Consider the following 27335-nt stretch of genomic DNA (forward strand, 5'->3'; position numbering starts at 1 on the left):
TTTTATTTTTACATGTCTTGTCGTAGACAGGGAACTCGAGGCCTATATGACTATGGCCCCGGCGCATGGCAGTGAAGTTTGGCCAACAGCGCCTGTCTCTCTTGAACTCCAGAAAATGCGCCAGCAAGCCAGCTTGATTGCCGAGGCAAAGACTTGGGACGGGCTTGCGGAGATCTTCACCTCTTATTGGTCTTTTTCCATGGTCATTAAAGAGAGGCCTTCTATTCGTAGTAATATGTTTAACAGGCCCGTATGAAAGACATTAATCAGTCACCGCTAATCTTTGCATGCCGGAAGTACTTCATCCCAACCCATGCCACCACAACCCAAACCCATGCCATGACACACGTCAATATTATCAACGACGGGTAGTAGCCCACAATTGGGAGAGTTGGGTCATCCTCAAGCTCTGGTGGCGCATACGGGGTTTTGCCAACATCCCATGCCCAACTCCAGACGCCCAGACACGAGCCCATGCCAATAACGAAGACAACCCACGTCGCTATCAGTACCACCCACCCCCACCATTCCGTCTCGGAATAGTCCCAATCTGAATCTGGTGGTTGTAATGGTGTTGTAGAAAGACCGTTGTAGGAAAGCGGCGACTTGACTTGCTGGAAGGACTGCCGGCGCTGTGTAGAGACTATCTTGTCAAAGTATGATTCTGCGCTTGGAGACATCGCCAAGCTTGAGCGCATGGAATTGGAGCTCTGCGGGAGCTGAACCATCTCGTCTTCATCGGTCGTCGAGTTATATACTGTCGGGGGGTCTCGTTCGAGGGGATCAATGGTTGGCGGGCCACTGGCTGAAGAGACGGATGAGTCTGTCAGACTGGTTTGGGTGGCTTGTTGCGCCGTGGACGGTCGCGGCGTCAGGTCAGTGGCGCTGAGGCCAAGGCCATCGCATTGGGCCATGGGGTTTGGTGTTCCTTCTATAGACTCTGAACCTCCGGGAATAACAATCGACGTGTCCAATGTCAGCGGACTGCTATCGCGTCGGTCACGTTGCGCTCCTCTGCCAAGCAGTGCAACCTTCCTTAGCGATCCCCTGCGCCGTCGTGTTTTGTGGTGTTTGTGAACTGCGGTCGCAATGGCGCGGGAAGCTGCAGCAGGGGCGGGAGGGTCATCATCGTGGTCCTGGTACATCTTGGAGCCATCGGAAGACGTCTTTATGAAAGGGAGCCTTGAGAGCAACCCCCCGGTGGCGGAGCTCATGCGGCGGGACGTTCGGGAGAGAGGCCTTTTGTCAACCCGGTGGCCCTTTGACTCGTATTCCACGGGCAGGCACCGGTAAGCTAAGCCCTCGCCCTGTAGTGTCGGTTGCTTGTATCTTAGCGGGACAAAGAATCGTGGTTGGGTGAACACATAGCCACATCGCCAAGGCCGCCTAGTTCCACTGTCATCAGAGTTAGGTGGAACGGGTTTTTGGTAATGGCAGGCGCCGGTACAATAAATTACGAATGTCGTGATTGTGTTGGGAGCGGAAAGATGAAAAACAATTGCTCAACCCGTTAGGGCGAGAGGCAGCAGCTGTGTATGGGGTAGAGTGCGAGGTGGTCGGTGATGTAGTCAAACAACCGAGGTGGGTCTGGGTGTGAAGCTCTAGGGTGGTTAAGTGGTTATGGCGCACCTTCCGTCCGGCGTCAGGGGTCGTGGGTACCTAGGTAGTTTGATGGGTTTGGCAGGCTTGACCAGGCTGGCTTTGCCCGGCATCTCCACCACGACCGACCACGATACGTAACACTCAACTCCCGCGCAACCTCTATTCCCCAGATTGCAATCGCCTCGCGCCAGCTGGATTCTTTGCCTCCAACTGCGAGGCATGGGCCAGACTGCACCCGTGATTGCATCCCGTCGTTAAGTTTCGAAGTGTCAGCGACAACCTCCTTAGCATATGGATCCTCCTGTCTTGCGCTCTCGTCCATATTCCACCGCCACCCCGCCCCCGATTCTTGTGATCGAAGATACTTTTTCGCCCTCGTTCACAGAGCCTCCTGCGCACAATATTCCGCGAAACGATTTCCTTGCCCCCCCTCCCGCTATGGCAGACGATGAGGATTTTGGCGATGGGGCACCTATGGCCCCGGCCGCCCCAAGCCCTTTCAACTTCCAGACGCAGGTGATATCCACGGCTCCAGTCAAGTCGGTATGTAGTGGGCTCAACTTCCTCTGCTTCAGTTTTCTGACATGCGCATGCAGAATATAGGTCAGCGCCGCGGTCACAGATACAAGCACAGTAGCATCTCGACGCAGCACCAGATCTTCCAGGAACCCCCCCCTCGACCACCTCCCGTCCTACCGGCGTCTCTACCCATACCGACAATGAAGGAGGCATGGAAGAGTATGCACAAAGACCAGCGCACGCGCTTGTACTGGAGTCTTTGCCATCTGGCAGTGGCCACATATATCTTCTTCAAGTCAGAGGGGTCAATGGCCACCATGGCCTTATCCCATCTCGTCTTTTTTGATGCTGGCAGCGCCGCGGTCTGCGTTGCTGTTGATGTGCTGGGAAACTTTGAAGTCTGGAGGCGGAGCAGCATCAGGCATCCGTTTGGGTTGGAGAGGTCCGAGGTCCTGGCCGGATTTGCCATGTCAGTCTTCCTCCTCTTTGGGGGATTTGACCTTGTTTCGCACAATCTGAAACACTTTTTGGAGTCCATGGGCCATCACGAGGCGCACCATGAGCATGCTCATAGTCACACCTCTGCCGGATCGGTTAACCTGGCGGCGCTGGCAGCCATTGCTACCAGTGTTGTCTCGGCCTACGGACTGAAGAATCATGCGCGGATCGCTAAGCTCATGCGTGTCTCGTACCTGGCAGCACTTCCGAGCATTCTCTCCAACCCTTTTCATTTTCTAACCATTTTCTTCTCGGCACTGATTGCCTTGCTCCCCATGCTATCCATATCTCTCTATACGTGGCTAGACCGACTAATATGTGCCACTATTGCGCTGGCCATGTTCGCATTGGGTATGCGCCTGGCGGTCGCTCAAGGCCTCATGCTTCTCATGTCATATGGTGGGCATGGAGGGGACACAGGGGTCACTTCTGTGCTACAAGAAATTGAGTCAGACACGAGCGTCACGCGCGTGGATGACGCACAGTTCTGGCAAGTCCATTATGGCTTGTGCATGGCAAATATCAAATTGAGCGTGGATAAGAGCCACGACGAAACATCACTTGGAAAGCTACGTAACCGGATATCGTCCCTCATACAGAATCGCCTGGGCGAAGGTTACGGCAATGGCGGAAATATCCGCTGGGAGGTCACACTCCAAACAAGCACCGACACAGTCTCATGAACATGTATTGGTTTTCTTTTTGCATAAGTTGGAGCAGGATTGTGGGATGGCCTTGATATACACACTGAGCACATTGAGCATTTGGACATTTTTATGCTAGTCGCTTCCTGATACACTGCACCTGAGCATATATGAATTGATATTGGAATGATGTTAAGCTTGAGCAGGGTATCCTCATCTGTACAAGTGTATCTATGCGCATTTGATATGACCAAGAAGAGAAAAAAATCTTTGACATCTTGCCAAAGAGAATAACCCGAACCTTCTTCCAGCCGCTCGGGAGGGGAATTATTGCACAGAACCGACAACCACAAACGCCGTATCCTCATATCTCGTATGACAACCCAGATCTCGCCAAGGTAGTTCAAAACAAACCCCACCGGCCACGCCCCCTCTCGCTCTCGCATTTGCCACCAACCCCCCGCCGCTCTCTGTCCCGGTCCCTGCCTTCCAACTGCTTGAGGCTCTCCATCTTTTCAAGAACGAGCTCAAGAAGTTCTTTCCTACGAATCACTTCAAGATGCTGGCGGATCTTGGGGTCCTCCTTGGCGAACCTCTCAACCTCTGACTCAGAGAGATGGCGGCCTAGACGAAGATCCAGTTCGCGGGGGAAGTTGTAGTAGAACTCAGAGAGAAGCTCCACGTTGAGGAATAGGACGGCCGTAGACGCGAGCTTTGAAGCAGCGGCATCAAGGAAGACTTCCGGGCAGTAATACTTGTTCTTAAGGCTGGCACATTGTTTAGACCTGATAGCCATCAAGCGCATCTTGATGATATCGGCCCTGTCACGGAGAAACACGGCTTCGCGGCCTGTGGTAAAGTTAGCTATTGGAACTCTGAGGATGTGCTGGGATATGAAGCTTACCTCGGGTGAGTAATGAGGCACTGAATCCCCCAGCGCCGCTTCGGCCATCACCTTCAACAATAATATCCCCCTTTCTTGACTTGTCGACAAAGGCCATAACCTCCTTCAGCTTTCTCCGTCCACCGACATCAGACTCAAGTCCGGCGAGAGCAGACTCGCAATCTTTGAGTTCCTTCTTCAACACGCCCTGCACATGCTCCCGACCCCGAGCCCATTCTCTGTCTTCGATGTCGATTTCGAACTTGTAAGGTTTGATGCAGTTCTCAACCTGGTCGCTGGTACTGTAATACCTCTCGTTAAGGATAGTTGACGTGGCTTCCGCGATTGCGTCTCGTGCGAAGGGATGCGACGAAAAGCACGACTGTCCTACTAATTTATCGATATGGGCCTGAATTGAGGACGCGACAACCGTAGTAGCCAGTCGCCCAACACCCAGCTTAGTTAGAGCTGAGGTAGAGGCATCAAGTTGCCGATGCCAGTATACAGATTCGGGATCCGCCTTGGGGAGGTCGGCAATATTGTCAGGGTCAGGTCTGGTAGCTGAGAGGTCCTCAATAGGCTTGTTCCAGTACCTAGCTGCTAGCAGATCGAGGACCTTCTGGTCAAGCTCATTCTTAAGCAGCTCGTGCATTTGTGGGCGACCAAACTCTCCCGTGAACTGCTTGAAGGAATGCTTGAAAGCATCAAGGCTCTCGGCGAGATATGATTCAGCCGATAGCGGACGATCATTGTACTGGACTTTGAACTCGTAGGTTGCCTCCTCCAACTCCTGCTTAATAGCATCACTAGTGACCTGTAGGCTCGCAGACATTGTTTGTTCCAGAACATGCATCAGCTTCTTTCGAAGTGTGGTCGTACCAACATCGACACCGGAATCGGGTCCGAACTCTAGGGGATGGGAGGAGAAGAAGGCGTTTTCTTGCTTAGCAATTGTGGATAGCAAGTTGGCGTGGCCCATTTTGAACAGCCCCTGAGACTGAGGGGCCTTCGATACTACGCCGACGTAGCCGAGTCTCAAAGGGTATTGCTTATCGTTCAGGATGGAGGCTCCTCGCCGGGCGTCGACAAGATCCATTTTGGTTACGACACCGATGGTTCGCTCACCCCTCGGGTCGACCCTTCGTGATGCCCTCAGTGCCGTGGAGTTTGCGAGATCTACATCCGCAGCCGAGATGGCAAGGATGACATTCGGAGGCTGGATGTACTTGTCGCAAAGCTCGGCAATCTTCTGCTTGAGCTGGAGCGGCTGGTTCTGGCCTACCACCTGAATGTACCCAGGGAGATCAATCAAGGACAGATCAGGAATATTTGCAGAGTAGACGGTGAGATGAATGGGGTCGTCGGATACGCATTCGCTGTCGGGAACAGCAAGGTTGAGCTCCGTGAGAGTCCTTTGGATTGAGGAGAAGTCGGTGATGCGCCTGAGCCCTAAATCGGGAAACTCTCCGTATTCCTCCTTGGATCCCGGGGTATTGACCAGCGTCAGCTCGATTGGTCTCCGGGTGACCATATTGGAGCCTTTGGGAAGAAACTCGTGGCCGACAATGGCCTCCAATACGGAACTCTTGCCGGATGATTGGGAACCAATGACGACGATCGATGGGAGAGTCAGAGTATCTGACTGACCGACCCTCTGAAGAATGCTCCGAATTTCAATCATCTTTTTGGTCAGCACCATCATCTGGTCATCCTTTGCGACCTCTTCCGTGTCCCTAGGATCCTCATCTTCTGACTTCTCGTACCCATAAGCAGCAGCGGTAGCACCGACAGCAACCCCGGTACCGACTTTGCTTTGCTTTGGATCACCGTCGCCTCCAGGACCGGAACCCCCAGTACCAATCTCTTCATGAAGCCTCAGTACCTTCTTGACCCAGTCAGGGACCTCCACTTGGTCTTTGGTGAGTTCCCAACCCTGGCGTGTCTGTTCAGCGACGTCTATCGCGCCGTCGTATAGACTGGATAAGGTGCCCGTCACAGTGTCCTTTGTAGAATTAAAGACGTTGATGGCGTAGGTTCCAGCCTCTAGAAACCTCATTAGCATAGTTTCCAGCTGGGCGGAGTAGGTTTCGTACGGTTTGCTTGATACTGAACCCACGTAAACGCGGCCACGGTGAATGCTCCAAACATGGCCGGTATCCTAGCGAACTTGACCACGAGCTTGGGCAAGAAGCGGGCGAAAGACGCATTGCGAACGGTGACAGCATTATGGAAAGCATTGTTACCGAACCACATGCGTCTCCGGGTCGCCCTGATCGCCGCATCGGCGCGTAGGAGTCCACCGGTTGGGAATCGGTGGATGTGCCGGATGGTGTGGGCGGAGGCGCGTCGCGTTGTCGGTCGCATGCCGGCGGCGAGGACTCGCCCACTCATCGCGGCGGATGGTTCGAGAGATGTTGCTTGCTCCGATAATTTTGCCTGGCCGTCACAAGGCCTCGACTGCACGACGGTTACGCTGGTTGAGCTGTGGCATGCAGCGTGGGTTGATCTGAGGTCATTGCATATTGGTAATAGCTCGGCTCCGGGGTTTAATGACACCGCTGAGGGTGGAGCAATGTGGCTGAAGAGGTACGTACCAGTAGATACTCTTGGCAACGGGCCCCGCCGCTATCAGCACGTGATGGGGCCTATCAGTCAAAAAAAGTTGCCCGGAAATTTTTTGGAGTTGGTCGCGGGGCGATCGGTGTGAAGGTTCGTACTATAACTTCGTCTAAGAATCCGAACCGCATCTCGCCGCCATGGCGATCCAGAAGAAGCACGGCAAGGGCCGCTTGGATAAGTGGTACAAGCTTGCAAAGGAGAAGGGCTACAGAGCCCGAGCTGCTTTCAAGCTCATCCAATTGAACAAGAAGTATGGCTTCCTGGAGAAGAGCAAGGTCCTACTAGATCTTTGCGCTGCACCTGGAGTGAGTTCACCAAACCTATGTACGGCCCTGAGACATCTGCTAAATACATGGATAGTCATGGTCCCAAGTTGCCGCTGAGGTCATGCCCGTGGGCAGTCTCATTGTCGGTGTAGATCTGGCCCCGATCAAACCGATTCCTCGGGTCATCACCTTTCAGAGCGATATCACCACCGACAAATGCCGAGCGACGATCCGACAGCACTTCAAAACTTGGAAGGCCGATACCGTTCTACATGATGGCGCGCCGAATGTTGGTACCGCCTGGGTGCAGGACTCTTTCAACCAGGCAGAACTCGCCCTACAATCTCTAAAGCTGGCGACCGAGTTCCTCGTCGAAGGGGGCACCTTTGTTACTAAGGTGTTCAGGTCCAAGGACTACAATTCTTTGCTTTGGGTCTTCAACCAGCTTTTCAATAAGGTCGAAGCGACTAAGCCTCCATCATCTCGAAACGTCTCGGCCGAAATTTTTGTTGTCTGCCGGGGCTACAAGGCCCCTAAGAAGATTGATCCTCGATTCTTGGACCCCAAGTCAGTTTTCGCGGAACTTTCAGGCGCTACCCCGAACAACGAGGCCAAAGTCTTTAACCCAGAAGTCAAGAAGCGCAAACGAGACGGTTATGATGAGGGCGATTACATCCTGTACAAGGAAATCACAGCGAGCGAGTTCATTCAAACCATGGACCCGATTGCTATCTTGGGAGGTTACAATAAGCTTACGTTCCAGCAACCGCCGAACGGCGATGTTGCGCTTGCGGCATTGGATAAGCTCCCCGAAACTACTCAAGAAATCCGTAACTGCTGCCAAGATCTGAAGGTCCTGGGGCGGAGAGATTTCAAACTTCTGTTAAAATGGCGCCTGAGAGTGAGAGAAATCTTTGGGTTCAGTACGAAGAAGGATTCGAAGGATGAAGAAGAGGGCGCTGAAGAAGTGGCCGAGGTGGAGTCTATGGACGAGGAGCTCAAAACTCAAGAGGAGTTGCAGGCGCTGAAGGACAAGGAGAGCGCCAAGAGGAAAAGAGAGAAGCGACGAGAGAATGAGCGCAAACAGCGCGAAATTGTGCGGATGCAACTGAATATGGTCGCCCCAATGGACATCGGCATGGAGGAGTCGGGTCCAATGGGCGAAGGGTCCATGTTCTCTCTTAAGAAGGTTGATAAGACGGACGGCCTGAAGCGATTGGCCAAGGGGAGAATGTCCATCCTGCCAACCTCTGCTGAGAAGAAAGAGAAGGACAGCGGCCTTGGTTCTTCGCCAGAGTCTGACGACGAGAGCGATGACGACGGCGATCGCCTTGAGGGCGAACTTGAGTCCATGTATTCCCAATACCAGGAGCGCAAGTCGGAGGCCGACGCAAAGTATCGCGCCAAGAAAGCAAAGGAGGAGCACAATGACGAAGAATGGGAAGGCCTTTCTGTCAGCGAGCATGCTGAGGAGAGCGATTCTAGTGATTGGGAGGAGGAGGACGGGGAATCCGATAGTGACGATGAAGAGGGCCCTCGAAGCAACGGACTGATTCGCGACCTGGACGGTGCCCCGGCGACTGAGGGCGGCCTCTCGAAGAGAGCTGCTGCATTCTTCAACCAAGATATATTCAAGGGCATCGCCCTCCCGAAGCCAGCCGAAAGCAAGCCGACAACTGAAAAAGCCAAAGCGAAGGAGTCTTCGAAAGAAGCTAAAAGCCAACTTGGGAAGGAACAGCGTTCTACAGATCACACGATGGACGACTCTGATTCTGACGACGAGAACCGCCAGTTCGAAGTAGTCAAGCGCTCCAAGGATGAAGATGACTGGGAGCAACACTTGGAGAAGGGAGCTGACGGAAAGCCAGGTAAGCTTCAAATCTTGGGTCTCATTTAGGGAAGACGTGCTGACCTCATTCTAGACATCGACATCATCACTGCTGAGGCAATGACGTTAGCTCACCAGCTCGCAACGGGGCAAAAGACAACCCACGATGCCATCGACGATGCATTCAACAAGCGAGCGTTCCGCGATCGCGACGGGTTGCCTGATTGGTTTCTGGATGACGAGGTCAGGCACGACAAAGCCCAGAAGCCGATCACCAAGGCTGCTGCCAAGGCGATTCAGGAGAAGATGCGGGCATACAATGCTCGCCCCATCAAGAAGGTCCGGGAAGCCAAGGCCCGGAAGAAGTTCAAGGCGGCCCAGAAGCTGGAGAAGCTGAAGAAGAAGTCAGACATGCTGGCCAACGACGAGGGCATGACTGAGAAGGAGAAGGCAGACAGCATTACCAAGCTGCTGAACAGGGCCGCAAAAAAGAAACCATCGCAGCCGGCCAAGTTGGTTGTAGCCCGGGGCGTGCACAGAGGTGTCAAGGGCCGGCCGCAGGGTGTCAAGGGGCGTTACCGCATTGTGGACCCAAGGATGAAGAAAGAGCTGCGGGCGCAGAAGAGGATTGCCCAGAAGAAGAAGCGATGAGGGCATTATATGAGTATATATCCTATCTTGACATAATTCTATTAAGGGGGCGCTGGATCTGCTTGCATGCCTAGTCCGATATTCCGAACAAACGATGTCAGGGGATAGAATGGCCCGCTGAAATCCATGTCATACCTGTGAGGATGTTAACTCTGCTAGGGAAATAGGTGAGCCAACTAATTCACTGACCAGTAATTGATGGCCACAATACAACCCTCAGCGTTGCTAGATTGCTTAACTTTGTGATACCTTCGGGAGTGGGAAGATTAGTATATAAAGGCCAACTGATAATTTTGAGTGGGCCTAGCTCACCACATAGCCGGTAAATATAACATGTCTCCTGGATTTAATGTTACATGGAGGGGCTTTGCCAGCTGGGAGAAGTCGGTGGTATTGACCTGGGGTTCATCAGGATCCCAGGTGGCCAATGGCACGGGCTCCGCATCTTGGTCTATGTGTAGGTCAAGGCCTCGTCCCGAACGCGTATACGTCGCAGGTCGTAGAAGCTTCTCATTCACGCACGGATGGCACAGCGGCGGCAGCAGCACAAAGTGCTTCCTGCCAAGGATCTGGACGTAGATGTTCTCCATGGGGTCGCGGTGAAGGCATGTCACCGACCTCGAGTTTCCTATCCAGAGATTGATGGCGTCGGGCTCTTTCTGGAGAGCTATACGGGCAAAGGGAACGTCTTTCTGTGCGTCGGAGAAGAGAGAGATGTACTCGTTGCGGAAGTTGTCGTTCTCTGAGGACGGTCAAGTCAGTGGTGATGATGGTGTGGTGTGGTGGCATTGGAGGGTGGCTGACGAGTCTGAGCATATCTCACCTCTGCATCCTTGGGAAAGGCTGGGTCCGTCTCCTGGCGTATTACATAGTCGAGGAATTCCTCGAACGGCTCTTCCTCCTCGTGTGGCTTGGAGATGACGGTCGAGCTGTGGACGGGCGAGAAGCTGGGGGCATCTGCGTTGCTACATTTAGATCACTCCTTAGTTCTAGGTGTTTAAACTACTGTGCGATAATACGAAAGACCATGGTCATACCCGCAGGGAGTCACGGCAACATTGACAGTCTGGCCGCTGAGGACCGATTTCAGGTATTCAGGTGACCACTGCTGGGATGCCGCCCATGACGATGCTCCACGTCTCACGACAAAGGGCGTGTTGCACGAGACGAAGCGCATAAACTCGAGCGGGCTCGGCTCCTCATCGAACTCGTGTATAAAGTCAGCGTTGAGGTCGTTGAAAGTCGTAATAAGCTCACGCAGAGCCGCGTTGGTGGCGTCGGCGGTCATCCCCGGGAGTGTGAGCGGCTCAGCGGGCTAGGTCGGGTCAACCAGGCGAGCTCCGACAGGCTTGGGGAGGGATGACTATGGGATCTGGAACCTGGAGAGAGAGCAAGGGACAAACCGGGAGAGCTTCAGCCGGTGCTCGATGGGTTTCAGCGGCTCAGCCCATTTGGCTTGACTCATCAGCTGAGGGGCCGTCCCGGAAAAGGCTGTCGCCGTCGAGGGTCGCCAGGGCCAGCGAGTGAGAGGTGGTGGTTCCTGGCGCGGTGGGCACTGGTGCCACTGGGCAAGCTTTATGGGCTGATGAGGTCCTGGTCATGCCATGGTCTGCTGCACCGGGCCGCCGGAGAGGTGGAGAAAATCCTGCCATCTGGGCGGTGCTGGACGGACAGCCCTGGGCTCAGCGGACGCAGCGGAGGGTTCAGGTGGGCCTCCCAGCGCCGCCACCCCCCAAACCTGCCCTGGGATCCTCGAAGGCTCCAGGCTCCAGAGCGTATCCGTACTGGGGGTCCCCTCCACTTCCCTACAATCCAGAGGATTCCAGGATGCCAACCACCACCAACCACCAGCTGCCATTGCCAACCTCACGCAATTGAACGTTGAACCCCATCGTCCCCCCTCCCCCCGGTCTCCAATGCCCTTCACCTCCCGGCCTCCCGCTCCTTCATATAATATCCGACGACGCACCTCGACCCCACACCTAGAATCGGTACTCGGGCTCCCTTCATGACCCAATGTCATTGACCCCTACCCCTCCAGCTTGACCAAACCATCCAGTTCGTTCAAGCCAACGGACGGGGGCTCTTCACCCTGGACTACGCGGCCTCATGATTTGGTACTTTTTGTACCCGCTGCGAGGGTTAGTCCCCCAAGAGAAAAAAGGGTGAGGACAGATCTGGTATGGATCTGACATCTAGCGAAAGAGACTTCTAACATTTCGTGATCCCGACCTCTAGAACCACCGAAGCCCCGGTCCTCTCCCCATCGCACCCTCTGCGCAAGGCTTTTGCGCGTTACGGCCGCTACGCTGCCCGGCACGTCGTCGCGACTCTGCTGGTCTCTGCCGCCGTAGCCACCATCCTCGGCTACCCGATCCCCTTCCTCTTCACCACCGACTTCATCAACGGCGCCTCCAACCTCCCCCATCATGCCTGGACCGTCGCCCAGCCGCTACCGTACCACATGGTCACGGAGCCAGATATTATAATGCGCTCGGTTTGGGTCCACGGGAATTATATGCAGGCACTAGACCCTGAGCTTCTTGCCTCGGCCCTTGATCTTCAGGACGACCTGTTAGGTGTCACGGAGGAATTCGACCCTCGCATAGGCGTCATCCCCACGCCGTGTCCTAGCACCGATGAGGGGGACCTTTCCCCAAGCCAGCGTGATGCTGTCCACGCCATCAATGGATTCACGAACCAGTCCTGGTTCTTCCAGTCCCCGCTGCAGTACTGGGGCTGCTCACGCGAGCGCATACTGGCCGACAACGACGTTATCTCGACCGTCAACGAGATGAAGACCATGTCGACCCCCGTCAACGTGACCTTGCGCCACTCTGTCGTTTTCAGCGGAAAGCGATTCGAGTACCGACGGCTGCTGGCGGCAGACGCCCTAGTCATCACCTTGCTCCACCGGCGTGACTCCCCCGTTGGCCGTCAGTGGGAGCGAAAGGCGGCAGCGCTGGCTGAGCAGGTGACGGATACGTGGGACGTGTACCCCCCTGACGGGCGCATATCGCAAAGCCGCCTATACGAGTTTCAATTCCGGCCAATCTCCACCGAGGACACTCTCACTCTTGCTCTGGCTTATGGCCTAGCCATAGGATATTTCATCATGAGCCTGTTCAAGGTCCGAGCTGTCAAGTCCAAGGTGGGCCTCATGATCACCGTCGTCACACAAATCGTCTTCTCCATCATGTCGAGTTTCACCGTCTGCGCCATCTTCAACATTGATCTGTCTCGTATTCCACAGGCTGCGTATCCCTTAGTCATACTCGCCATGAGCCTCGAAAACATATTCCGCCTCATCAATGCCGTCATCCTCACTCCATCCAAGGACAGTACCACCAGTCGAATTGGGCATGCTTTTGGCGAGACCGCCCCGGTGGCTCTAGCCAGCGCCATGCAAAATGTCCTTATCTTGACAGTCTTGTCCCGCTTGGTTTCCCCTGGTGTATCTGGGTTTTGCATCTTCCTGGCCTTTGCTATTGTTTTTGATGTCTTCTACCTCTCGACTTTCTTCTTAGCTGTACTGAGTGTTGATGTGCGACGAACCGAGCTGAGCGACGCGCTGGCCAAGGTATCAATGCGTCATCATCGTCACGTCTTGCTGGACTCCGGCACTCGCGGCCGCACGTGGATAGAGCAGATGATTCACGGCAATGCTGCTCTGTCGACCCGTATTGCCGGGACATTCGTCATGGTCGGGTTCATTGTGATTGCCCAGTGGCACTTCTTCCAAGAACAAACCATGCTTAATACGACCATTGGCTTCTTCTGGGAATCAGCAGCCCAGATTTTTGGAACCTCCAAAGCGTCTTCACTCGAAGAAATCAACCAAGCAAGGAGCCCAACGTCGTGGCTGCGTCTGCAGGATCACGAGACTGCTCAGGAGCTCATCGGCATCATCAAACCCTCCGCTCATAGCTACATTGCGCAAGTCTATGAGCCTCTGGTGTTTGTGAAAAAGGGCGCAGACAGGAGCTTGCGGAGCAGAGAGCCAACTCTACTGCCGGCCTACTACGACTTTATCAATCATCAGCTGACGCAATTCGTCGTTATTTTTGTTGTCGTTGTTGCAGCGCTACGTCTACTCATTAGCTACCTCCTATACGAAGACGAGGCGAACATTGAGGACGATAACGATTTGGAGGATGGCCCGCTGTTATCGGTCCGGCATCTTCCTGAAGGCCACACTCTCGACATTGCTATGCTAGCACACTCAAGCGAAGGATACATTATTACGGTTGGTCTCGACCGCATCATTCTTGTCTGGGATTTACGATCTGAGGGATCGAGCTACGCCTTGCCGGGAACTACTTCCGACGCGGGTAGTATGTTTCCCGTTCTCGCCATTGCGACGGACCATGAGTCGAAGTGGCTGGCCATACTGTCACCGTTTCAAGTGACTTTCTGGAATTTAGCAGACCGGGTTTGGGGCCCTACCGTCGCAGTTGACCTCTTTGGACAGCGTCCCGAGGCCGTATTCTTTGCGCCCAGGCTGTCTTCAGAGGCGCCGCACTTGATCATTGTGAGACGCAATGGTACCGTCACAGAACTTTTCGGGGAAGAGGGTAGCGGCACCGAAGACTCGGTAATCTCTGAGAATCCTCTGATCTGTGCCGAGCCTTTGATCAGCAGAGGTGAGTTTTGTTGTCCCTTTGTTACAGTACAAGTGGAATTCCGGAAAGCCTTGCTAATAAATTCGCCATTCTGATAGGTTATGGTCAGATCCCTACCCGAATAGCTGTCGTAGCGGCATCGAAACAGGGCCATATACACGTGGCATCGCGGTCCAAGCAAGGATGGGAATCTCGTGAAATCCCAACCTCAACATTCAGGGGTCAAAGGGCACACCAAATCTTGACGATGCCTTCCTTGGGTCTCTTTCTTGTTGCGACGTTGTCTCGGGTTCACATCTTCAGCATCGACAACCGCGAATATCTCTACACCGTAGAGACGGAAGAAATGAAGCCTCGCTCTCTCCAATGTGCCTACTCGACCCAAAGGATAGCTCACGTTGAGATACCTAGCATCACTTCGGCAACCCTCTCGTATGTAGCGGCTGAGACTGGCGATGGGATCCTGCATACATTCACTCCATCAGAGGACTTCGATTCCATCTGCCTGCAAGGTCCTTCTGGTGCCACGGACGGAGAAGGTTGCGAATGGGGAGACGCCAACGTGACCAAGAGGCGAGTGAGAAATCCGGGCCATTTCTGCATACTTTCAGACGGTAGTGCGTGCGGCATTCGACGCAAGAAGGCTCCTGAGGCAGAGACTCCGACCCAAGCTGGGGACGGCGGGGAGGGCCTTCGGAAACGGTTTGCAGGGCGCAGCACAACGAAGACTACACCCATCGAGTGGGAGGCGTGGACGATATCACCCAGCCTCCGAACAGGTACCGACGAAGAGGAGCCCCTGTTCAAGAAGGACGAGCAACCTAGCCATCTTCTTATCTCAGATTTGGGGCCCAAGGTGAGAGTCGGGCTCATGTCAGTCGCCTTTGCGTTTGGAAATGTGATCAAGCTGGTCACGGTGGGAGGCCCCGAGAGATTTGATATGGCTACAGATGACGGTCTCATGAATTTGGCAAGTAGGCGGCGCAAAGCGGGAAGTATATGTCGACCAAGAGCGTGGACTTGAATATCAACCACGAAAATCCAGACGCACATACGAGCACACACACGCACACATGCACACATGCACACATGCACACACGCACACACGCACACACGCACACACGCACACACGCACAAGGAATCTTTTTTATTTGCGACAAACAACACTTAGAAACGAACGAAGTTATGGTCGGCGGGCTCTGGGATTTTTAAAAGGGTATGGCGCAGGACAGGGAGAGGCGGCAACGTTGGGACTTAGGATATATCTCAGGCCCAGCCCATTATGTATACGTAATGATGGAAGCTGGTCAACTCGCGGGGAGTTTAGATGCCAATGCCGGGCTGGACCTGCACATTGGGAGAGAACTTGAGTGGATATAATGCTATCGTAGTAATACTATTATTTCTCCATGACCGGCCGTCGCCCTTGGGGGAGGTCGGTCGTCGAACTCGGGTCACAGCCTCTTTGCACACCGTGACACGAATCGAATCGATCTGTGGCCACTTTCGGTTGATGTAGCGGGATATGGGCGAGGAGTCTCACGTATACTTGGGGAGGGGCTCAAGCGAAGAAGCCAGGAAATTTCTTCCCATATGGCCAGGGTTTGGGAACGATCAGAGGTTACTCTCATATTTTGTACAATGGAAATTCTATTGGAGACTTGGAGGGGCTGCTTGTATTTTTGTCTTCTCATCTTATCGTTCAGAAGATCTTAGACAGGGTCTGAGACAAGATCCGGAGTAAGACAAAGGCACCGGGACACGACCACACGTTGTGCGAGTGGGCCGCGACAGCGGTTGAAGCCGCATGGGTACGAATACATTGTAGATAGGTATCTTGTTGATTTTTTGTTTTTAGAAGTTCCACACTCGCTCGAACGGGAGGCGTGGCCGACGCGTCCAAAGCTGTATACGAGTACATATCACATAGCACTACCCTAGGATGCCCAAGGCAACAGCCACGAAAATACAGCAATGAATGTACTGAGAGCCAGGGCCCCAAAGAAGAAAGTCAGGCGTAGCAGGCAGGGCGGTCGCGTCTCATGCAACCGGGTGGGCGATAACAAAACAAAGGAGAGAAATTCGGGAGGTTGGGGACGAGTTGGCGATGGTTGATTCGATGGACGGGGACGGCCAATTGTGCGGCCTGGGCGGCATACGCGTGTTGAGCGACGCGTTGATGGACCAGTATGAATACTTATGTTTTCCGTACGTACTTCGTAGTCCTATTATTAGTCCTCGGAGTTGTTGAACTGGCCCGGGCTGTGAAGGTGGTGAGGCTGATGTCACTGGAGAGACTGCCAACGGGGCCGTACTAGTATTAGCCCGTACCTAAGTATGTACCGTCCCGTCTATACCTAGTGGACCGGCACCGTCCACAGTGGACCTATCTGCCGCTCATAGTTGGAGGTCACGCGCAACGCCTATCCGTAGGTACCCGTGGACAGTTCGAGGCCCCAGTTTCAGGTCTGCCTTCCAAGTTCCACGCTTCCAAGGCTGTCTGAACCTTAAACGACCGTGTCTCATGACGAAGATGATCAGACATCAACTGCCTCAATGTCTCTGTTTCGCCTGCCGGCATACGGGCATCCCGGCATCCGCATCTCGGACTCGGACTCCGCGCCATGCTCACGGTAACAATGAAGAGCCCGTGCCGGCCCTGCTGGTCCCATTGCTGGTTCCATTGCTGGTGACAGACTACCTGCAGCGCTGCACTCGCCGACTTGGCCGTTGCGCCCGATCCCTACCGTAATAAAACGCACATTACGGATAATACATTGTACGCGACAGCGGCGACACCCTTGTCGATTCTCATCCCCTAGGGTCCCTACAGCCTCTAATACAGGGCACAGGCTACAAGGGAAGAGCCTCGCGTCCGTCTGCCCGTCCGCTCGGGCCGCCGTCTTGGTTGATTTTTCGCGTTCGGCCGTGACCCGTCCACCCACCCACACACGCCCATCAACGACGACGTCCGTGATCCATCCGTGATCCATCCGCGATTTACCTTCCAGACTTCCACCCAGTCGACCGGCTTGACAACTCATCGTGCAGCAACGCCCAGTTGCACAGCGTTCCTAGCTCGTGCCCTCGTGCGCGCGGCCTTATTGGGCGGCGGCTAATTGATCAATTGACCCTTTGCCCACGGCTCGTCAGACTTCCAGAGACCTCCAGAGGTTCCAGAGGCTCCAGAGTCCCCAGACGCGCCAGGCATTCGACAACAATTGCAGGTCAACAACTGCAGCAGACGTGCATATCGACACCTGCAGCTCTCCCCAGCCTAGCGCACCAGCCCAGCACCAGCCCAGCACCAGCCCAAGGCCCCAAGTTGCCCAACTACATGGTACTGCAGTCTGCTGTATGCATTCGACCCGCCAGCCCCATCAGATCTCGTCGAGCTCCTTGCTCCGGCCTTCACCGCCCGCCCCCTAATACTACGCCCCTACGCCTCTACGCGCCCCTTCGCCCCGAATTGCTGCTCGCTGCAGTTCGGTACCTGTGCAGCGCAGCGCATCCTGCACCGTCATCATCCCGCTAGCCTCTCATATCTCGCCTATCGCCTCCTGAAAACGGTCCCTGGGTTGTCCCACGCGACGCGCTTCGAAAACCACCACGACACGATGCCCTTGTCGAGGATCCCGTTCTTTAGCTAGTCTCGGCCTCTTGTCCTCTCCAGGTCCTCCTCGCTTTGCCTTGCGCCTCTCGGGTTTCTTTTCGCTGAGTGCTGCGCTGTTGCTCCCCACCAGTCTCTCCTCCGCCTTGGCTGGCTGGCCTCCGCTCGTTGAACATACCACGTTATTTTCTCAACTACACAGCACTTGCGCTGCCGCCTGTCGTCCGGTGCGTTTGCCTCGCCATCCGGGCCTCTGCACGTCTTGCATAGTTCCCATTATCTCGCCCCCAATTGGGCCGTTTGAGGGCTGACAGCCTTTCCTTGCAGCCTTAGACCATCTCTTGGCCAGGTATCCCCTCGTTCGCCCACGCTATTGCTTTCCACGACCCGAACAACTGGAACTCGAGACCACATGTCGCGAAAAGCAAGCTCTCTATCCCTCCTCCTCACCCATTGACCTCCCTACGCGCTCCCGCAACCGCCTTCTCCGCTACCCGAGAGACCCAATCAGGGCTTGCCAACTGTCAAACCACCATTCTCGCAGCTTGGCGTCCTATTTCTCGAAAGGAACCCCTATTACGTCGACGACTCTCGTTTCCCGTGCCGGGCACCATATGCGAGGCTATCCTTCGATCACATTAGCTTCTGATCTTGCATGGCAGCGTTCTGCCACCTGCTTCACCACAGCCCAAGACCTGACATCCGTCAATCCCCAGCGCCAACCCTCGAAAATAGTCCGGAATCTCGGTTTGAGACATCGATAAACCCCAGGTTCGGCAATCTGGTGAAGCAGTTCCCAAGTGGACTCTAGCCGCATGGCGTCTTCCGAGGTCGATCAGAAGTTCCTTGGCAGGCTGGCCAAGGCTGTCGAGAATGACAACCCCCTCCTTTCCACCATGCTCTTCAAGATCCTCGGCCTGTCTCTAAGTCTTGCTGAGCAGCTTGTGGCAGCCAGGAGGGAGCAGAGACCGCAAGCCGAACCATCGCCGGCCTCCCTCCGGCGCATCCTCCACATTTTATGGCTGTCTCGGGAAGGGCTCGTCATGCTCCACCAATATGTCATTCCCATGGTGGGTAACTATGTCGAGCTGAAAGTCCTCGCCTACAAGCTTCGCGCCAGCTTCCACCACATCTTCGTCCTCTTCCACAACAACCCACCTGTATCCAACATGGCCAACCTAACACCCGAAATCCTCGCAGCCTCGACTCCCCCTGGAACCTCCAGGGGGGAGAACGACGGCGAGGAGAGAGATCTCCCTTCACGGTCGTCGTCTATCCAGCCAACTCACCGCTTAGAGGGCGGGCCAGTTGGGCCTCCTCCCGGCTTCGAGATCAATGTGTCGACAATGTCGCCATCATCACTATTGCCTTGGTTCGACTATCTACCGATAGCGCATAACCATTTCAAAGAGGCCGTACAGCTGGCGGACCAACTCCTCTGGGGCTCCCACTCGCTGCGGCTATCCGTCAAGACAGAGTACGCCGCTTTCCTCTATGAGTGTGTGCACGACGCCGAGGGCAGCCGGAAGCTAGCCAAGGCCAGTATAGCAGAAGCTTATGACGCCGAGGAGGGCATGTGCGACGATATGTTCCGGGACACATGTGAGCTCGTCACCGTGCTGGGAAAGATGATGAAGCGAGGGCTGGGGCCAGATGGAACAACCCGCAACAAGGGCAAGGAACCCAGCCACAGCCCTACGCCGAAGGCTATACCTCTCCCGGGTATGGAGAACCCAATATGACATAAAGCAACCTACGGAACATATCGACAGCGGATATCACGCCGAAGCCACTACATGCGCCACGGCATAGCGAGTTGTTTGGTCGCATATTTCGGCGCTCTCGCATTGTATTTTTAACTCGAAGCTCACTCGCACATGGTCACGGCAAGCAAGCACCCTCCCCAGGTGTACTGTTTGCTCCATAGGTGGTATGCTTCGATCTTCTCTTCTGAATCCTTGTTTTGATACCCAGATCTGGAGTTACCTTTTTTCTCCTTTTTTTTTTTTTTTTTTTTTTTTTTTTTGCATCGGTGTCGATAGACACATGGACTATCTTAATAGCACAACGGAGGGGGGGGGGGGGAGACGACAGAGGACCAGGGGGAAAGGGGGAACGGGGGAACGGGGGAACGGGGCCAAAACGGGGTCTTGTACAAGAAACTGGGGAGTGGGCGGCGAATTTGTGCTGTATTTGCATCTGCTGGAAAGGGTTGGTTATATTTATCTCTGGCGTCTTGGAAATGTGGGAACGGCAGTTGATATTAAGTTTCAGTAGTTCATTGGGTCAATATTATGTGACATTGCCAACGCCTGTCGTGTTCTGATGAGCTCTGCATGATCAAACCAACTTTCCCTTGTCCCCCCAGACAGGCACATTGCAAATGTGGTTTGGTCCGAAAGATCAAGATAAGACCTTTCATAGCAAACAACATATCCACCATTCATCTCAACTCCCCCCTGGGTGGCATCTACGAATAGCCTAACCCATCCTCCTACGGGCTCGTCCTTCCCCTGACAAGCTACCACAGACGGCCTCACAAGTCAGGATCATCAAGGTTCTCCTGATCAACACCACTCACCCATCTCTCCACCTTCTTCCGGCCATCCGCACCACCGACACCCTCCCCCGACTCCCAATTTCCGTGCTCCCTCCGCTGGGCACTCTCCTCCTCGGCCTGGGCCCGCTCACACTTGTCCCGAATCAGATCCAGTGGTATCATCCTACCCGTCACATTGTAAAAGTTGGCCTGCATCTCGAGCCACTTGGCACGCATGTACCGGCTCTCCACTGTGGCTAGCACCTCGCAGTCACGCAGGCCAAAGTAGTCGTCCGGCCGGGGCGACAGCGTCGGCGGGTACAGTCCCGCGTACACTTGGCGGTGCAGGTAGCGCACCTGGCGGCGGCGCTCGTCACAGGGTCCGTAGCCGAGGTCGTCGTGGTCCGAGTCCGGGTCTGGGTCTGGGTCTGAGGAGGGCTCCTCGCCAGATAGGATGGGCGCGTCATAGGCGGCTGCGGCTGCCTTGGAGGCAGCTCGGGACTTGGCAATTTTGTTCTCGGCGATGACGCGGGTGTTATGCTTGCCCTTGTGCCACTTAGAGACATTCTTGTTAGTGGGGTTTGTCTCTTGCTTCGTCTTGCTAGACTTGTCCTTCTGCTTCCGCTTCTGCTTCGGCTGGGCTGTGTCGAGTCCCGCTTCATCCCGGTCCTCCTCGTCCATGTCCCTGTGGTGTGGCTGGTCTTTAATGGCCTTCCACCGCCCCTGGACATCCTTCTTGTCGCGCCTTAGAACCTTGGCAATCTCCACCCATGTTAGCTGGCGGCTGTCCTCTTTCATGCCCCGGAGAAGGTGGTCTTCAGAAAGGGTCCAACCCGACTCATCCCCAGCGGTGGCAGCGTCTTCAGAGGTCTGGACTTCTGTCTCGAACGATGACGACTCGGCCGGCGGGGTACTAGCGCTGGTGCTGGCTTCATTGTTCGTTGTCTCGGAGGATTCAGCGTCGGTAGGGGTAGAGCTACTAGACTTGGATATCTTGAGCTTTCTCTTTTTCTCCTTCTTCTTCCCCTTGTTCTTGCCCTTGGAGGACCTGGAGGAGGAGCTGTCACTGATGTCTTGTGCAGGGCTCTTAGAGTTCTCAGGGCTCTCAGGTGTTCCTTTGCTAGTTGCCTTGAGACACTTGGTCTTCTCGCATTCGACTTGGTTCATGTGCTTCTTGCAGACAGTCTTTACACAAGGGATGTCTGAGCCAGTGCCCAGCTCCGAAGAGGACGACACCTGCTTTAGCCCTCCAGAGTCATCGGATGACTTCTCGCCATTCACATCCGACCCTGTAACTTCTGCGGTAGTAATTTCTGCGGAGTGTGGCGTTTCTTGCTCCCCAGGCGCGGCATCCTGGGGGCCAATTGGCTTACTTGGGTTCTCCGATGATAGGTGCAGCGATGAGGTTCGCTTCTTCCTGATAGTAATTTTTCTATGAGACGCCATCTTGATAGTCTTGATCTGACTGTTTATCCGAAAGCTTGAGTGAACGTTCTTCGAGGTGAGAGGAGCAAGTGAGCAAACAGTATCAACCGAAGGCAGATTGAGCAAGCCTGGTGTCAAACAGGCGTACGAGTGGCGTGCGATGATCAAAACTCTCACTATGCGAGAGAATTTAATAATTGAGATCAAATGGGTGGGAGATTCAATGTTGTTGGAACATGACCGAAGTATATATTGATAAGGAGAGCAGCTGTTCGCAGTGCTTGAACAGGTGCCAGAGTTGCCAGTTGTGAGTCGCCCATCGCCAGCTATACCTATCCGGGCACTAAAAGAGGAGTGAATCAGTGAGCCAATTGATCAGCAGTGATAAACAATAACTAGTGCACTCGGGCCCTGTGACGCTGTGGCCATTTTCACAAAGAACAACAAGAACAACTGAGTTGGCTCATCACCATCTCAGATGGAAAAGGGAGGTGGGGGACAGTGCCGAAAAGGTGAAGGAACACGGTGCTGCTGGTTGTCGAGCAACTTCAAGTTTTCCTGCCTCACTCGCCAATCCACGAACATGAACTCACCAGTCAAACTAGACAGCAACACCAGGTGGCCTTCAAAATGACTTCTTCCACTGACCACTCCACTAGCCAGCTGCCCTCGATGCCACAGCAGTACGAAAAGGCCATTGAGCTCATCGACGATGCCCACGCCCAGGATCCCAATCTGATTGATGGCCCAGATGGGCCCAAGACACTACCCTACGAGCTGCATTATGCTCGCAAAATGACCCGGTGGCTCGCCAGACGGCGGGCTGATGCATCTCCTCTCCTCCAGGTCGCATGCAGAGCTCAGCACTTCCGCAGGTATGGACCATTATAACTCACTCCACTATCGTACCTGGCAGACAAAAAGACTCACCAGCCTCCATCAGATGGGAGCTCCCCAGGAGCAGCTTCCCGATGGGCCGCCCCGGCTACCTCACATGGCGCTCTAAGCAAAAGTCACAGGCTGCCTCCCAAGTGGCCGAGCTGCTCGCGTCGCCCTCCATTCAGCCTCCCATTCCCCAGGAGGACCGGGATCGCGTCGCGGCCCTGATCCGCAAAGAGAAGCTGAGCACCGACGAAGAGACGCAGGCCCTCGAGGACGTGGCCTGCCTCGTCTTCCTCGACGACCAGTTTGACGATTTTGAGAGCAAGGCCGACATTGACGAGGACAAGATGGTTAATATCCTGCGCAAGACATGGGGTAAGATGAGCGAGCCCGGCAGACAGCTCGCCCTGGCGATGGACCTGAGCGAGCGGGCCAAGATGTTGATTGGCAAAGCCCTAGAGGCTTGATGATCGATGGCCCTGGGCACTCTGGGCACTGAGCGTCAGGAGGAACCGCACCTTGGTGCGGAGATGATAACCCGACGACTGGCATATCCAACGACCTCAAGTTTCCTTAGCCAATACCGACTGACCGGGATGGCTCGGATCGGACTACAACTCTACTATGTATGAACCCCGATGGGGCCCCCCCCTCCGACCCGAGACTCTGGTTTTGAGATCTCCCCAATCCCTAATCTCCCCGCATGCACCCAAGCGGATTGCTGTTACCGAACCGCTCGGCAGTTGAGATCTCGGTGCAATGGGCGCCGAGATCTTGTTACTATAAGAGAACCACATCCCGCGGATGCACCCGCTCTTCGCGCTCAGAAGCGTCGTTCCAGGCCTGTTGCTCTCCCACCTCGAATCACTGTGCAATTGAACACCAAACTGTCCATTCTTGAGCATATCTCATCAGTCCATACCGCAGCTGTGCCAATCGATTCCGAGTTCTAATCCCCTGTCCATTCTCGGGTGGAAAAGCTGATAAACCTTTGCCATGACGCCTCCCTCTGACAACCTCGCCGTTCCATCGGATCAGGCTTACTCTAAGCCGCCGCTCAGTTCTCTCATATCGACACACGACTTCGAGCAAGTTGCGTCGCGCACATTCAAGCCCAAATCCTGGGCCTTTGTGTCATCCGCAGCCACTGATCTTCACACCAAAAAGCGCAACGCCACCGCCTACTCCGAGATTGGCCTGCGGCCCCGCACCCTCCGCGACGTCTCCAGCGTCGACCTCAGCACTACGATGCTGGGTCACAAAATCCGGGCACCCATCTTCTGTAGTCCAGTGGCCATGGCCAAGCTGGTCCACGAGGAGGGGGAGAAGGACATCGGCCGGGCATGCAAGGCTTCCGGCATCGCCCAGTGCATTTCCACCAGCGCCTCATACCCGCTGAGAGACATCTCCGCCGCGATCGACGCCCACCCCGTCGACATCCCCCACGGCGTCCCCAGATTCTTCCAGCTCTATGTCGATAAGCAGCGCGACAACTCCCGGCGTCTTCTGCAGCAGGCCCGCGACGCCGGCGCCTCGGCCGTATTTCTCACCATCGATGCGCCCATACCGGGGAAGCGAGAGGCGGATGAGAGGATCCAGTCCGACGAGACGCTCAACTCGGGCATGTCGGGTGCCGGCCCGAGGAACGATGCCAAAGGCGGCTCCCTAGGCCGTACCATGGGTGGCTACATTGATGCCTCTATGTCGTGGAATGACATTCCCTGGCTCAGGAGCTGCGTGCCCGGACTTCCGGTTGTCCTAAAGGGTATTCAGACGTGTGAAGATGCTATCATGGCCATGGAAGCCGGGGTGGACGCGGTAGTCGTGTCTAACCACGGCGGCCGCAGCCTTGACACCTCCCCACCGACAATCCTGGTCCTTCTGGAGCTGCACCGGAACCGTCCCGAGGTGTTCAGGTCTATGGAGGTTTATGTCGACGGCGGTATCACGCGTGGGACTGACATATTCAAGGCCCTGTGCCTAGGCGCCAGGGCGGTCGGGCTCGGCCGAGGAACCTTGTATGGGCTTAACTACGGCCACGAGGGTGTCACTCAGTACATCGAGAGTAAGCCGCCTCCTCCCCCACCCCCTACTACTATGTATGTACTAGTACTAGTTACTATGCGGCCTACTAATCCACATCGCCTCAGTACTACGGGACGAGCTTGAGACCACCATGAAAATGTGCGGCGTCACGTCACTGGATCAGCTACACCCTGGCTACCTGAACACGCTAGAGGTGGAGCACAAGATCCCTAAATTAGAAAGGCGATTTTCGCCGGAAGATACTATAAAGAGCCGGCTTTGAGACGGCTTAGTCCCACTCTACTACTACCAGGTGCAGCGGGGTTCTTGAGCCACCTGGGCGACCTGGCCATGCAGTTCATGTGCCGGAGCTTCTCTCAGTCCATGCAATTTTCCATCCTGCATCATCAGCAGAAACAGAAGTGATAGTCGACGCATGAATCCCCTCATTTACTGCATAGAGCGGTCTGGGCTTGGAATTGCTGGTGGCCCCAGTCGAGGAGAAGAGATGAGGTTCCAAGGCGCAGCCCGGGATTGAAGGAAAAAATATCCACGTGGATTCGAGCCCGGTCTATAGTGGGCCATCTGCCATGAACCATGCCCAAGGTGATCATAGCTACATAGTTAGTTTGTGCTACATAGTAGTACCTGGTATTAAGGTTCAATCTCGGAGCAGTGTGTGTTGCTCAGGTGCTCATCCATCCAAGAGCCTCGACCGTCAGTGACCGTCGATCCACGTGGCCATCGGGCTCTGGCCTATCCCGGGCAAGAGTTGCATCGGCAGCACTACCTAGTCGGACTGCTGCTTAACCAGATCTTGATCTCTGGCCCGGGACACTGCAGTGTAACACGACGCCTCGTCGGAATTAGCCGTTTTACTTCCAAAGTTGAATGGAAAGGCGGCATGGCATGGTGAGGAGGAACATGGACGGGAACAGGGTTCTCATCCGGTTGTCGCGTGCGCCTCGTAGTACAATACATAGTACCCAGAGTACGTATACTCCGTACGGATATGGATACTACCAAAACAGCAACGGTGCAGATACCGGATCAAGTTTGGGTTGTGGGAAATAGCCGGGCGCCGTCGCTTGCGGGCATATGAGCGATTGCATCCCATTCACAGGCAGTTCGGTCTATGTCGCACTGTGCCAGCTTTGGTGTACAGTAGTAGTTATACTCGGAGAGCGGAAATCAACCCGTTGTGGAGTCTCATCTGTATTCGTAGATACCCATTAAACATGAGCGAGGTACTTGGAGAATTTGGGTCTTTACAACTATGATTAACTCACTGCTGCCATATGTACTAGGTTACTAATGTAGTACCTAGATGTCGCGGTTAGTACGGAGTACTAGTGTTGATAGTTGATTTGCTACTTACGCGGGCGACCCCGTTTTTGAAGACGATCAAAAAGGATAGACATGGTCTCTTAAGGTTATTGAGATCTTTTCTAACTGCCTGAAAGATTTCGGCTACTCAGGAAGGAATCTATGCTCTGTCGAGAGCTTGTCTGGCACCCTCCGTTATCTCCAAAAACGGGGGTCGCCCTCGTAAGTAGTGTTTTTAATCCATAAGTATTACTCCGTGTTCGTACCCTTGATTGAGTTGCTGGGTGCTGGGAACTGACAGAAGAAAGTTGGGAGAATTATTAGCGTTTGTGAATTTATCAAGTTTGCGGCATTGTGCGGTAAATTGGTCGTAGTATTTCGCGGCCCGCGGCCTGCCTACTCTTCTATGAGTACCTGTGTGACCCTTGTATTCGTAAGTTACCCTGTAATATGGTACGAGTGCTTGTACATACTTTGTCCGGAGTAGTGCAGTACATAAGTATTTGTAGAAGACTAGCATAGTATACGCACGTACATGTACTTCGCATTTTTGTACAAGTGCCGAGAGATGCCTGCCGTGGCTCACGTCTCACATATCCTGGCTATTTGCGGGGGCGTTCGATTGGTCTTCAAAAGGGCAATCCCGAACTTCTGGAACCTTACAGAAGCTGACCAGCTGATCATATCAAGACATCTAATACCTACTAGTACCCATATTCGAATGAAGCGTTCGAGCCTTCGAGGTTCATGGATCCCTGGATTTGCTCTCTTGCCTCTTCATAGCTATTCAGCGGTACGTGGGAGGCGCGCGGGGTATTAGGAGAACCTGCAGACATATTAATTTATTCATTTTGCCGGTATAGTTGATATGCGGAGCACATCCCAATGTGGTCTTGACCTCCGATGGTTAGCTACTAAACCGTGCAAAGTCGCGAGTTAGCAATCGTTCAGGGATTGTAGGTATTACAAGAAATGGTTAGAACGGTCGCCCTCAGAGACCGGGAAATGAGATAGCGGGAGACTACGGGAAGGGCAGGGGGGGCCGTGACATGGCCCAACGGCTTGTGCTCGAGGCCGTGGGCGGTGATGGTGATCTCTGCCAAAGACCCGTTGCCTCCCATCGTCTACTAGGCCGGGAGCAGATCCCACCACGCCCATTCGTGTCTCGGCTGCTTCCTCAGACTCCGAGTTTTGCATCTCGGGAAGTGGCGGTGGCAACCTGCTAGCAAGCATCATGTGTTTTCTCTTCGGAAGGAGATCGTAGTCGGGGCCAGGGCATCTTGGAAACCAGTGAACTAGTATTCCCATGACGACCCTAGTCCCACTAGCTGGTCCACACTTTGACTCAGACAAGGCTGACAAGATTGGAGAGATTTTGCCAAACGCCCCCGCTCTT

The 27335-nt window shown here is 54.5% G+C and overlaps 9 protein-coding genes across 9 annotated transcripts; 6 read left to right on the forward strand and 3 right to left on the reverse strand.

The window, feature by feature from the left end:
• Positions 1 to 2040: 2040 nt before the first annotated feature.
• On the forward strand, positions 2041 to 3302 carry zrg17 (Zn(2+) transporter ZRG17; the record flags this gene model as incomplete). Its single annotated transcript, XM_083198637.1, has 2 exons — positions 2041 to 2145; positions 2199 to 3302. The coding sequence occupies 2 exons, from the start codon at positions 2041 to 2043 to the stop codon at positions 3300 to 3302; spliced, it is 1209 nt and encodes a 402-aa protein (XP_083046372.1).
• Positions 3303 to 3666: 364 nt separating this feature from the next.
• On the reverse strand, positions 3667 to 6537 carry msp1 (dynamin-related GTPase MGM1; the record flags this gene model as incomplete). The annotated part of the gene is made up of 3 exons (XM_083198638.1): positions 3667 to 4112; positions 4168 to 6189; positions 6240 to 6537. The coding sequence occupies 3 exons, from the start codon at positions 6535 to 6537 to the stop codon at positions 3667 to 3669; spliced, it is 2766 nt and encodes a 921-aa protein (XP_083046373.1).
• A 365-nt stretch (positions 6538 to 6902) lies between these two features.
• SPB1 (27S pre-rRNA (guanosine2922-2'-O)-methyltransferase) lies at positions 6903 to 9510 on the forward strand (the record flags this gene model as incomplete). Its single annotated transcript, XM_083198639.1, has 3 exons — positions 6903 to 7070; positions 7126 to 8899; positions 8954 to 9510. The coding sequence occupies 3 exons, from the start codon at positions 6903 to 6905 to the stop codon at positions 9508 to 9510; spliced, it is 2499 nt and encodes an 832-aa protein (XP_083046374.1).
• A 41-nt stretch (positions 9511 to 9551) lies between these two features.
• On the reverse strand, positions 9552 to 10798 carry ACO1O0_009291 (cupin-like domain-containing protein; the record flags this gene model as incomplete). The annotated part of the gene is made up of 4 exons (XM_083198640.1): positions 9552 to 9645; positions 10000 to 10252; positions 10315 to 10475; positions 10548 to 10798. 4 exons carry the CDS (start codon positions 10796 to 10798, stop codon positions 9552 to 9554), a joined length of 759 nt encoding a protein of 252 aa, XP_083046375.1.
• Positions 10799 to 11619: 821 nt separating this feature from the next.
• On the forward strand, positions 11620 to 15344 carry ACO1O0_009292 (sterol-sensing domain of SREBP cleavage-activation-domain-containing protein; the record flags this gene model as incomplete). Its single annotated transcript, XM_083198641.1, has 4 exons — positions 11620 to 11651; positions 11749 to 14153; positions 14618 to 15106; positions 15304 to 15344. 4 exons carry the CDS (start codon positions 11620 to 11622, stop codon positions 15342 to 15344), a joined length of 2967 nt encoding a protein of 988 aa, XP_083046376.1.
• A 3213-nt stretch (positions 15345 to 18557) lies between these two features.
• ACO1O0_009293 (uncharacterized protein) lies at positions 18558 to 19484 on the forward strand (the record flags this gene model as incomplete). Its single annotated transcript, XM_083198642.1, has 1 exon — positions 18558 to 19484. One exon carries the CDS (start codon positions 18558 to 18560, stop codon positions 19482 to 19484), a length of 927 nt encoding a protein of 308 aa, XP_083046377.1.
• Positions 19485 to 20278: 794 nt separating this feature from the next.
• On the reverse strand, positions 20279 to 21727 carry ACO1O0_009294 (uncharacterized protein; the record flags this gene model as incomplete). The annotated part of the gene is made up of 1 exon (XM_083198643.1): positions 20279 to 21727. One exon carries the CDS (start codon positions 21725 to 21727, stop codon positions 20279 to 20281), a length of 1449 nt encoding a protein of 482 aa, XP_083046378.1.
• A 609-nt stretch (positions 21728 to 22336) lies between these two features.
• On the forward strand, positions 22337 to 23055 carry ACO1O0_009295 (DUF4202 domain-containing protein; the record flags this gene model as incomplete). Its single annotated transcript, XM_083198644.1, has 2 exons — positions 22337 to 22581; positions 22650 to 23055. The coding sequence occupies 2 exons, from the start codon at positions 22337 to 22339 to the stop codon at positions 23053 to 23055; spliced, it is 651 nt and encodes a 216-aa protein (XP_083046379.1).
• A 529-nt stretch (positions 23056 to 23584) lies between these two features.
• On the forward strand, positions 23585 to 24896 carry ACO1O0_009296 (uncharacterized protein; the record flags this gene model as incomplete). Its single annotated transcript, XM_083198645.1, has 2 exons — positions 23585 to 24653; positions 24739 to 24896. 2 exons carry the CDS (start codon positions 23585 to 23587, stop codon positions 24894 to 24896), a joined length of 1227 nt encoding a protein of 408 aa, XP_083046380.1.
• Positions 24897 to 27335: the final 2439 nt, after the last annotated feature.

The sequence above is a fragment of the Amphichorda felina genome (genome assembly GCF_050947745.1).
Source record: "Amphichorda felina strain 45539 chromosome Unknown scaffold_9, whole genome shotgun sequence".
Taxonomy (NCBI): domain Eukaryota; kingdom Fungi; phylum Ascomycota; class Sordariomycetes; order Hypocreales; family Bionectriaceae; genus Amphichorda; species Amphichorda felina.